General features: G+C 43.8%; 1 protein-coding gene across 8 annotated transcripts in view; it reads left to right on the top strand.

Annotated features, from left to right (window-relative positions):
• Positions 1 to 12,166, top strand: part of dlg1b (discs large MAGUK scaffold protein 1b) — a 63,334-nt gene that overhangs the window by 39,166 nt on the left and 12,002 nt on the right. For 4 of the 8 annotated variants that reach the window (XM_067253988.1, XM_067253985.1, XM_067253983.1 and 1 more), the window contains exons 5-12: positions 1,284 to 1,370; positions 2,010 to 2,063; positions 4,392 to 4,442; positions 5,313 to 5,437; positions 6,223 to 6,392; positions 7,272 to 7,408; positions 7,532 to 7,676; positions 11,780 to 11,906. In XM_067253988.1, the coding sequence (XP_067110089.1) occupies positions 1,284 to 1,370; positions 2,010 to 2,063; positions 4,392 to 4,442; positions 5,313 to 5,437; positions 6,223 to 6,392; positions 7,272 to 7,408; positions 7,532 to 7,676; positions 11,780 to 11,906 (896 nt within the window). The remainder of the gene's footprint in view (positions 1 to 1,283; positions 1,371 to 2,009; positions 2,064 to 4,391; positions 4,443 to 5,312; positions 5,438 to 6,222; positions 6,393 to 7,271; positions 7,409 to 7,531; positions 7,677 to 11,779; positions 11,907 to 12,166) is intronic. The other 4 variants (XM_067253990.1, XM_067253987.1, XM_067253986.1 and 1 more) reach the window with 2 other exon arrangements.

The raw sequence follows: 12,166 nt of genomic DNA, 5'->3' as shown, positions 1-12,166 counted from the left end.
TTTCCATGGGTCTTGGTTCGGCAGTGATAAAGCCCTTCCCTGCTATGCTACTGCACTTCTGCAGAGCTTCATGAGACCACTGAGGTCAAAGGCTTGAGTTCTTGAGATGTGAGCATGAACGGTACTCTGTCCTAAATGAAGTGTTTCTGTCAAACATTCAATGGAAGGCTTTTTACTTTAAAAGATGACAGCAGGACAAAATTCAGTAACTGACTGAAGCAATGTATAATGATTTGTGGATGAGTCCATAAAGCTTCCTTTCCATAGTGATTTGTGGAAAACCTGCTCCTACAGTAAATACATGTATGGTAGTGAATGAAAAAATGAATACAGCATACGGTAGTTGGTACAATACTAAGCTCGCAAAAATGTCTCATAAAATCATACTTAATTTCTTAAAACAATTCTGATGCATTCAATACCTAAATGCCTCAGAAGCATGTCCAACAAATCAGTCTTTCTACTATTGAAAGCACAAACACGTATGACTCAAATCATGTCAGTCATTCTTGCAGTGAGTCACTTCACAAGGGTGTGAGTTTAAAGAACGCGTGAGCACATGGAATGATTCACACTCAACCAAACTCATGATAGTTCTGTTATCTATTCATACCAAAGAAAGTGTACATGGCTCAAGAAAAAAGGAGCTGGCCAAGATTTTCCAGAGGGTGATGCAACCCCTCTATTACACAGCCATCTGCCACTTGTCATCTTCTGCCATGGTGTTTGGAAACACCTCTTGTACTATGCCGTCAAGGGGAAAGATGCCTGGCCTCTCTGATGCACTACAGGGGGATAACTTGCACATCACATGACGGAAGTCACACAACAACTGAATGAGACATATTTGGAACCAATACATTCATACACAGACTACAAAGATTATACTTTTTTCTACTTTGCACTTAAGGAAACGGACATGTTCCCAGGGTTTTTAAGATGAGACCGGTTGTGCTGGGTAGTTGCAACACTACTCAAAAAATGTACACTCACTTGCTAAATAAGATGGCACAGTTTTAAGTTTTAATTTGCACTTTTAATTTTTTTTAAATTTCTAATCACAAAAAGGGTATCTGTCGAGGTCACCCCATACTGAGTCTCATCTACACACTGGGATTTGGAATTAAAAAAATAAATCCTACACACACAATTTCTCTCTTACACACATGTGCACACACAAGCATACACCCTCTCATCCTCTCTGTCCATATCACGTTCTCTCTTGCTGTTCATCTTTGTTGCAGTGTTTGTCTGACCTTTGACCCCCTCATGCTATTGTTTAGCAGACAGATGCCGCCCCGCCTTCCTCTCCCATAATCCCTGTGATCCCAATCTCAGCTGAGACTGCTGTCATCCCTCCGACGTCACAGGTTTTTTTCCCACCATCCTGTCCTTATTTATTTATTTTGCTGTATTCATGTATTCATTTTTTTCATCCCTGCCATTCCACTTTTGGTTTGATGGAGTTAGGAGATTACAGTGAGCGCGAGAGAGGGAAAGACACAGAGAGAGATTGTGGGAAGAGTGCCACACTTTCCCTTTTTGACTGAAACAGCCCATACGTGTGCTATCCAGGCTGAGATACAGTGAGTGAGGGGAAAAAGAGAGAGACAGTGAGAAAGAGAGGAAGTGGTGAGCACTACCGACGCAAGCCCAGAGGATTTAATTTGATTTATTTAGCCTTCATGCTTCAGCATTGCATATTCTGCAGTGTAAAATGCCATGTACGTATGCTCTCCATCCTGGTAATCTCCTCTGAAAGCCAGTCACTCCCCTTTTTCATCCTCAGTTGATGTGTAGCATCATGAGGAGAGTAAGTGAATGTTGTCTTTCCTAACCGAAGGGGCTATTTTAAGATTGTAAAGATATGTTTAAAAACATTTGAGAGTTTTTTTTCTGTCCGAATGTATAATGGAATTGGCAGGATTTTTGGAAGTGTACTGTGTGTCATACTTTGGAATGCAGTCCTGAAAAGCCAAAGAATGAGCTGATTTTGTTTCCGTTTACAGGCGAACCCTCCCCCTGTAGTGGTCAATACAGACAGTCTGGACACGCCTCCATATGTAAGTTCAACATGTTTGTTAATCTACTGTCGCTGTGCATAGCATATTATATCCTGTATTGAAATATCCCCTCTTTTCATTTGGATTATCATAAATGTATTTATATAAGTTAACAATACATCATTACATTGAGGTTTTCCCGGAATAGCTATGTACAGTACATTCTCATAAATCAAATAATCTTTTATTTCAGGAGAAAGATGATTCAAAATCTATAGTTCAGTCTAAATAGAAAGGACTGGTTTGTTTTCGTGTGTGTGTGTGTGTTTGTGTGTCTCAGTCAGAAACGTGTCGTGTATCTGCGGGTTCCGCAATAACCGACCAGAGTGCATCTCCTCAGTTAATTTCTTCACTTCATTTCCCATGAGGTCTGAGCAGGGGTCAGGGGTTAAGGCTGCCTATTATTCTGACTACTCAAGATGATGACATCTGCATCTTTTTCTAAAACCAAAGCCTCAGCAGCTTTGAAATAAGAACATCCAAAGCCTCATGGGATCCATCCTTTGAGTTGGTTCTCTTAGTGGAGCAGTTCTGGGATTCTATGATGTGATTTGTCCTGTTTGACATTCAGATGGGAGCAGTCTCCGATTGTGAGCTTCATATTAGAAATGTGCATGTGTCGTTAAGACTGTATACATTTACATTTTGTTAACTTAGCTGATGCTTTTACCCAAAGCTACGTGCAACATGGTGCTTACCTTCATTTCTTTAACCATTAGTGAAGAATACAACTTTATACTTTTGTTTGGCCTTTGTTACTCCTTTTATAGAGGGAATTGTGTGCTGTCCATGGTGCTTAAAGCAGATTGATGCTGGCAGTATATCCAAGCCTTATTCACTCCATGGCAGATTCAGTCAAAGCATTTCAGAATATAGGCTACCTGACAAAAGGCTACAAGCAGTATTTACGAAACATAAACGGTGAACCTGATGTTTGCTGGGATTCAGTTTTTATGCTATAATGTCATAATTGTAGTGTGTACCAACCTGTATGTACACCACCTCCACATGTCCTGTTTGGTCATATGAAGGAAGTGAGTAATGAGGGTAATGGCTGAATATATTATCAAACGGCCTCAGTAGTGTAAAGGATTCATGCCAAGCAATGACACCAAATGTCAAAAGCGGGTGAAGCGGCGTGTGTTCATATCCCTAGCTTTTCTTCATCCCCTTCCTTGGCCTCACACCAATCAGAATTAAACTGACGACGACAAAGCAGCCTTTAAAGTTGTCCCACACCTGATTTGGATCGGCAGTGCTCAAGACATTGGGTGTTGTCAGCAAGATGGGTCTTTGTCTTTGCAGGATTCATTTGTGCTGGGGGAGATAGACGGGATGAAAGCAGTAGACGAGGTTGCGCTGCTTCTCCAGGTTTTGCTGACTGACGGTGGTTCTCACTTCTCCGAGTACTTCTTGTGCGTTTCATGTCTTTAATTCTCATGAATCGATAATGGAAAGTACCTGTAGTCGCCCACGGTAACCATTGACAAACCGGAGGTCAATCTGAAAACGTTTTGTCATGATTTTAGGCCCTTTTATTGATGGATTTCATCAATAATTAGCTCCGACTACAGTGTAACGTCAGATGCGGGTTTCTGTGTTCCTCATGCAGACCTAGCCTCTCCTAGGTCCAGACACACCTCACGTGTGTGTGTGTTGTGGTTGAGGGTAGACGGACAGGCCTCAGGGCTGACTGAACGAACAGGAAGACGCCCACACACTATTGATTGTTCTACCAGAGTGAGACAATCGGTCAGCTGAGATAAAGTTTGCCAATCATCCAAACGGCATCATTCATCACCGGTCAAGAAACCTGTTCAGTTGTGGTTGGTTTGCACAGTTTAAAATGGCATTACCATAGCTGGTGTAATGGCCAGATCTGTCCCCCAACATATGCACAGTACTGGAGAAGATGTTTCAAGTATGTGTGCACGAGACAAGTCCAGCTCACGGGTTAGCTTGGCAGAGTCTGGACCAGAACAGGTTGTTGGTTACCAGTCCTGTTCACATTTGCACATTTTATATCCACTTGGCTGGACATTGACAATGCAGTGAAAGCCTGAGTGCCTACCTAAGGGCACAACAGTGCTCTGCTATTGAATTCATCCAACCATCTCTCTGAAGACTTTGGACAAACTTGGGATAAAAGCATCTGCTAAGTGGGTGAATGTAAATCAAGACAGTACAGTTGTGTCTGTACAGAGACTTGTTTAACATCTTCCTTGACCTTGACATTTAGTTACTCTGTAGTCCAACTTCAGAAACAGAACAGGTGGATTCTGGGTAATACCAACTCCTCATCCGCATCTCTTTCTCTTACCTTTTCAGGTAAATGGAACCGAAGCAGATTATGAATATGAGGAGATTACGCTTGAACGGGTAAGAGAGACCACTCCCCCCTCCTCCCCCCTATTCTTAGTGGGACTTTATTATTAGTGCATGTAATTTTCCAGATTTTTCCAGAAACAAGGTCAAATTTGCCCATTAACTCAAAGGGTCTAGTCAGTTTTGTTGCTTTACAATGTAATCCGCCCACAATATTGTGAAGTATTCTGACTTTGACCCATCTAAATTTACATGCAGACTTTATTGTTAATCCACATTTTGTGTGCTTCATTTGACCCCCACTTATTACACAACCTCCAGACTTGTAGAGAGATGGAGAGTCCTTGCTTAAATGGTACAACACAAATGTATACCCTCTTTAAAATCATACAAATAAAATGACACTCATTGAACACAGAAGTTATTAGACTGCATTGTGTTCTCCGCTCTTCAAGGACTCAAGTGATGAATACCTGCATTTTTTTTTACATGATACACACCCAAGTCTTTCACTTTGTACACCCTGGCCCCTTGCTAAATGTACCCGCATCTTAACCCTGGAATGTGCCTCTGGTGGTGTCTTTTAAAATTAAAATAAAAAAACATCTTTTTTTCGCGTGACCTAATTCAGCTGTGCTCTCTCAAGTGCACATTATTATTAACACGGCGTAAATAAAAAATGCGTCTCCGCAAGCTGTCTCCCTGCTAGCTCCTATCCCTGCGTCGCTGTTCCTCAGATGCGCAGACTTTCTCCCGTGTGTGCCTGTGTCCTGGTGCTGTTTACATGTGCTGATATTACCACATTGAAGTGGTTTGGAAACATCATAATTAGATGCTTTATAACCTTCCTGCCACACTATATATAATATTCCTGTTGTTGTTGACTAACATCTATGCGGCTTTCGCTTCGTTCTTTCTCCCCAGGGAAATTCGGGTCTGGGTTTCAGTATCGCAGGGGGCACAGATAACCCACACATCGGTGAAGACCCGAGCATCTTCATCACTAAGGTTATCCCTGGGGGTGCTGCAGCCCAGGATGGACGTCTTCGGTGAGGATCACAGACGTGCACACACACACACACACACTCAGACTGCATGACATGGCTCACACCTGATTGTGTGTATAGGTTTGTACAGAGATATTTTTCTCGACTGTTATACCTCACAGGGTGACCAGGCATAGATTTGGAGTACAGTGGCTACAAGTGTAGATATGTTCAGCTTATGAACATGTGCTCCTGGGGAAAGGAGACCCGTCCACATAGAAAACAAAGGCCTGTAGAAGGGCCTCGAGGCTGGATTCCACAGAATGCTAAGGACCCGGCCAGGTAGAGCCAGTGGCACCACAGGGGATCCCCTCACTGTGTCTGAGGGACGAGCACCCGTCACCCAGCTGCCCAGACGACCCCCAGAGGCTCGGGCTGATTTCACGGCTTCATAAATGTTTCAGAGAGTCCTGGCCAGGGAACGTAATCCAGGTGCTGATGACTGTCAGGATAAGGATAAGGTCACAGCCATGCTATTCTCCATCGTCGGGGGGGGGGTCAAATATGTCTCCCTTTATGGAGAGTCCAATTGCTCGCTTGCACAGGAGCGTTTTTTGTTTTGTTGTCGAGTCGGTGTCAAAGGGTCATGTTTCTATTCCCTTGTTGATAAAAAGATTAGGGTCAGTTCCATTTCACCCTGCAAATTCATTTGATTCAGGAACTATAAATGAACCCATTGAAAAGAGAGGACCCTTTTGACCAAATCTGAATTCTTATAGACAAATGAGTCCAGCTGGGATAAAGCCTGACTCAGACCCTGACCCGCGTTCCTAACCACCCCTAAACAGTGTCAACGATGTGATCCTGCGAGTCAACGAGGCGGATGTCCGGGACGTGACTCACAGTCGGGCGGTGGAAGCACTGAAGGAGGCGGGCTCGCTCGTACGCCTCTACGTGCGCCGGAGGAAGGCCGTCTCTGAGAAGCTGATGGAGATCAAGCTGGTGAAAGGGCCTAAAGGTACGGACGGAAGCATCACACACATCACATGATCTGCTCTTTTGAATGTAGTGAGATACATTATACCCAAGTTACATTTGACATGATAATAAGCGGTCTTAGTCATATTAAACCCCTGTTCTGGGGGACTCTTGAAATACATCTCAGCAAATGTCATTATTATTATTAACATAATTCTGTACAGATCCCCAAGTTATTATTAGTGCCTTTTAAACTGTTACTTGGATGTTGAGAATCAACCTTTCTGTCCAGTATAGAGGCTTAAGAATATTTTTTTTTCAACATTATTCATCTGTGTGAAGACAATTTAGAAGGAAAAGCACTTATATTGAGGAATACTTTTTTTTTTTTCTCCAACATTTTAGGGTTTAATCCTAAATGTAATAAAAGAAGCAATAATGGTAAATCACTTCTTTGGATTAAGACTGGCCTGGGGGTTCTGGGGGGCGGGGATTGTCCGAGTCACACTACCCTTCTGGCACAAACTGCATTAACTGGGGCTGCCTGCAACCACAATGCTGGCCTTCTCAGTTAGAAATGTATGTATGCATCATTATCCATGATGCAAAAGAGGACATTATTGTGCTTTTCATTTCTGGTTGGTAAATAATAAATATATGCAGATTTTTCAATCTGTTGTCTCTATTTGCCAAGTCGCTTTTGCGTTAATTCCCCCAGGGTCTTATGATTATTCAGACAACTGGAACAAATCTTCAGCTCCAATGAAATCTATAGAAAATGGTTTTTCTTTGTTAGAATGTACAGTTCCACCATTCGTCTGGGTGGTGTTGGTTTATTCTACTACAGCACGTTAAATGTTCCTATGGGTCTCTCCATAGTGGTCTGACAGACCTGCCCCTTTGTCTTGGTCTCTGGCAGGTCTTGGTTTCAGTATAGCAGGGGGTGTGGGGAACCAACACATCCCAGGGGATAACAGCATCTACGTCACCAAGATCATCGAAGGAGGAGCTGCACACAAAGACGGAAGATTACAGATAGGAGACAAACTTCTGGCTGTAAGTGCGCATTCTAAATGGTGTATTTGGACACATTAGTCCTTTAGTCTGATGATATAATGTTTATGTGTGTGTGTGTGTGTACCACCCAAGTGTTCAGCTCTCTGGTGTGTCCCTGTGCAGGTGAACAGTGCTTGCCTTGAAGAGGTGAGCCATGAACACGCCGTGACTGCCTTGAAAAACACCCCCGACGTGGTCTACTTGAAAGTGGCAAAACCCAACAGTGTCTTCATGAATGACAGCTTTGCTCCGCCTGACATCACCAACTGTGAGTATGCTTTTGTGTCGGTTTGTATTATCTCTCCCTTTCAGTCTTGACGTAAACATGTGCCCCCTATATTAAACAAGCTTATTTCCTGTAGATTTTTTCTCTCTGAATTTCTCTACTAATTGAACCTAAGAAACTTGGATGTGCATCTTAAATGTGCGTTTGTGACATCTGCTAAGTCAACAAAAAAGGAATACATTAATTGAATGAAACAATCGATGATACATTTGAGTTAAAACTTTTTTTTAAGGTTTGCACTTCATAGATGGCGTGACGAGGCCATTATCGGGATACTGATGACTCGTTAATTAAATTATTCCCATATCTGAGATTTCTTATATCCGACATGTCGTTTTACTGTTCCATTTGACCTACGGTAGCTTCCCGATTTAAGTGAAATGTAATGGATAACACCAGGTGGTTAACTCCTGTCCTGTGCGAGAAGGATCTGGGAAATAGATGAAAGGATTCCGTGAAACACTCTGACTCCTAACCACATTCAGCCCAGACGCATCAAATTGCACAGCAAAAGGAGAGAAAAAAAAGCCAGCCACCCAAATCACAAACCAATTTGCAAAAAACGACCAAATGTGCCAGAGAACCAGCCCCAGCTGGCCACCCCTGACATTTCCGTGGTACTGAGGTTGAAAGTGTGTCAGATCAGCCACCACATTGATCTGTCCTGCTCGCTAGTGGCGGTGCCGGGGGGGGGGGGGGGGGGCACTAACAGCCCCACAGAGGAAAGGACTCAAGCCCTATTGATTGGACACATCTGACCAAACTACCCCTACATACTGACGCCAATCACTCCCTCAGCCGTGAATGCCTCAGCAAAACGCCTCCTGATGGTTAGGTTAATGTATACACTGTGAAGCATCATGTCATCAAGTGATGTCGGCTTTAGCAACACGGCCAGCCAGTGATGATGCCCATCTTAGTCGTCAGATTGTTTCCCCAAAAATTTGGTTTATTCAAGGCTATGTGACTTATTTGAAGGGGGTATTACAAAGCAGATGACTTGCAAACCATTACTGCCCTGTGAGGACAGCAACGGTTTCCTTATTGGGAAGGTGAAGGAATGTTAGAGACACCAATGAATTGGATATTCTGCTTTTCTTAGTAAGTATAGTTTTCTAAGTATAGTTATTTGTACCAGAACAACATAGCCAAACATCAAGGTGAAAAAAAAGAGCCTTTGTGTGACCATCCATTTTGTAGTGAGAATGCCCGTCCCGCAGGGCACCAAAGGCCATGCCCCCCCCCACGTCCCAGGGCTACAGGCCTCTATAGACACACACCACACACAAGTTGTCTAAATGCATCCCAGTCATTTCTGCTCCAACTCATTATTGGGGAAGGGAAATTCACATGGGACCACAATTGATCCATCTCAACTAAAAGACAATGCTCCCTCTAATTTACTGTGAATGGCACGTTTCAAAGACCAAACTATGCAGCGCTTTCCTTAAGCACCGTCGGCTCACGTGCATTCGTGGCAGATTGCTCCCTTGGTGGATCCCAGCGTGGGGGATGGTGGGGTTGGGGTTGCTCAAGGGGGAAAACGGAGTTAGACTGTCAGTTTCTGCGTGGTACAGAAGTTTTCCAACAACACGAAAACAGGATGTGATGCTGGAGGAAAAGAGGCCAGCAAGAATGTGTACAGTAACATCTAATGTTCAGGGAGCCTCATTTAATATATTCAATTCATAAAGGATCATTTAACGTATCACCAGCAATTCAGTTGATGAGTTTGTTACAGCTGGGCAGAGATGGGGTTAGTGGAGTTAATACTGTACATTCATTTAAAGAACTACAGATTGTTCTGTGGATATCATCCCCAAAAAAGATTAATTCACTGTAATGCAATGCCATGAAAGACCTAAGCTAGTTCCATCTCCATCCATCTCTTCTTTAAATGATTACAAACTGTATACAATGAGGGTACAGAAGAGTGAATACATAGACATACAAACATGGTGAGTTATTAGCGTGACACTGACTTGACAACTGGACCAAAATACTTTTGAAATCCAGTAAAAAGGTCATCCGCACCACCTTGAGCACAATGCTAGAGGCGACTGTCACTATCAGTGTCTTGGCAGTCCCCCTCTCAGTCCTCTGCTCTCTAAAAAGCCCCTCTAACTGAAAGCTAACGCTAACGCGGTGCTCCCAGAGATCCCCCGAGACAAGCATACCGCTGTCATGACGTGTCCACTCACAGGCGTGAAGGACAAACGACAGACTTGAATCACAGCCCGCGTGTCACGTGCCTAGCTGCTGCTGATGCTACGACCGTTTCCTGCTAATCCAGACAGTAATACACTAATGCAGAGAACGGGGAGAGGTTGTGGGGGTGGGGAGGGGGGAACAATATTATAATGATGGTTCCCGCTAGGAAGCATGGAGAAGGATCTAAACCGGAGTTAATGAATGAGAAATAATTCTGTTAAGTGTGCACAATGGCTCAATAATGGGTGTTTGAGGGGGGGGGGTTAGGAAATGGGGACATGATTGTGTTGATGGGCCTTATGATGTGGTGTGCACTGTACCCTCATCCTTCTCTTTGGAGTTATCGGATGCACCAATTGGGTTGATTGGATCAAGAGAAGGGGCTGGGGGAGGGAAGCTGCAATTAAGTGAGAATCAAGGCTTAATCTCCCGTTGTTATATTTAATTGAAAAAAGGGGCCTGGAGATCAATTTCAAATGTAGAATACCTACCTGAAGTTGCATTAATACATGTCAACTTGTATTAATTCTAGTGTCACATAAGTCCATATTTGGAGAAAGTCAGTAACAAAGTGCCTATTCTGGGAGGTATTTGTGTGGTTACTTCAGGTTTGTTAACAAACATGTATGTCAATGTTCTCTTGAGAGATAATAAATTACATTTGAGATATATCACTTTCTGTGTCACATACACCATGCTCATTTCATCCGCATGGTTTACTGCCACTGGGACAATTAGTGAGCTTTTTTTGCAAGCACTGTTTGAGAGTGTTACTGCAGTCTTTTTTAGTAGATTGTATGTGGGACCTTAAGTGTTTTGTGTAAACCATGTCACTCACCATCTGTTAATTGCTGGTGATATTGGACTGTTTATGAAATAATAAAACCTAAGTTCTGTACTAAGCCTCCATGTTCCCAATATAGTATACATTCATCGTCATCTGTACACAGCAAGGGTACCAAATCCACAGACATTTGACTCAAGACAACTCCATCAAACCGTGACCAGGTTCCAAAGGTGCGGGCTCAGCGGACAATGTTCTGGAATTGGAATTGAGACGACATTATGCATGAGTCGTTAGCTGTAGCTTTGGCATGAAGGTAATTGTGCTTGTGAAACTGCCGACCTCCAAGCCTCATAGTAAAAAGCCTGTCAGAGGAACGACCAATCACAAGTCGGAACAGACTTTCATACAGTAAAGGGTAATATTGTAAAAATCATTGGATGGTCTTACAGTCAGCTAATGGAGTTCCCGGCCTCTAATTCATCTATGTAAAGTACAGCGAGCGTTGTCTGTGCTCAAAGCAAGCAGTTGGCAGTTTCTGTCATGGAGCTACAGTACGTTACCATGGCTCTCTGTCATGGAAATGGGAATGAGAGAGAACATCGGCTGTTGGCTTTTACTGACACGGGGGTGCACACTGGCACACCAACATCCCACCCTGGATGTACGAATGCTCAGGGTTGCATTACTTAACCCCCCCCCCCCCCCCCCCCCCCCCCCATACCCCCCAAGGTCTTCCGTGCCTCACACAATCACATCTGTAACTGTAGCCCAGTGCACATTAGCTGAAGGATTGAAGTCGAGACTGTTTCCCCTCCACAAGCTGGTTGCTTTGGCACTGTGTGGGATCAGATGTTGGAGATGTGTTTCAAAGACTTAACGGCTTAGAGAACCAGACCCCAGAGTCTTGAGAACCTTGCTAGTCACAGACACGTACCCTGCCGTCCGCACGGCTCTTCCGTAAAAGCTAGCGCAGGTCTACAGAGTTCAGCTTCTGGTTAGCCGTTTGACATCAGTTTCTGCTTCACCACACAGCACCAGTTCTTGGCTTGGGCATCTAAGACTCCTGTTTTTGTTTTGTCTCCGTCAGCCTACTCCCAACACATGGAGAACCATATCAGCCCTCCCAGCTTCCTGGGACAGCCCCTCCCATCTGCCCCCTCGGGACGCTACTCACCCACCCCCAAGAGCATGCTAGGAGAGGATGATGTCACCAGGTAAGGCAAAAATGATCGCTTTGAATGTCTTCTCGTGATTGATGATGCTCGATCACAGTGCGTGTCAACACACCTAGGGTATACTTCTCTATGGGCAGACTATGAATAGGAGACATTGAATGCTGGAGGGGTGTGTAAGTTGAAGATATGATAGGATAGAGGGACAGTGAGATTGATGGGGGGATGAATGGAGCGTAGTAGAGAGGTGGATGGATAGAGGCAATAAGGATTCAAATGGAAAAAGGGATGCCCTTGGAAGG

Source organism: Osmerus mordax, chromosome 16 (assembly GCF_038355195.1).
Source record: "Osmerus mordax isolate fOsmMor3 chromosome 16, fOsmMor3.pri, whole genome shotgun sequence".
Classification (NCBI taxonomy): domain Eukaryota; kingdom Metazoa; phylum Chordata; class Actinopteri; order Osmeriformes; family Osmeridae; genus Osmerus; species Osmerus mordax.
Note: the sequence above shows the minus strand (reverse complement) of the source record. Positions and strands in the feature narration are given on the sequence as shown.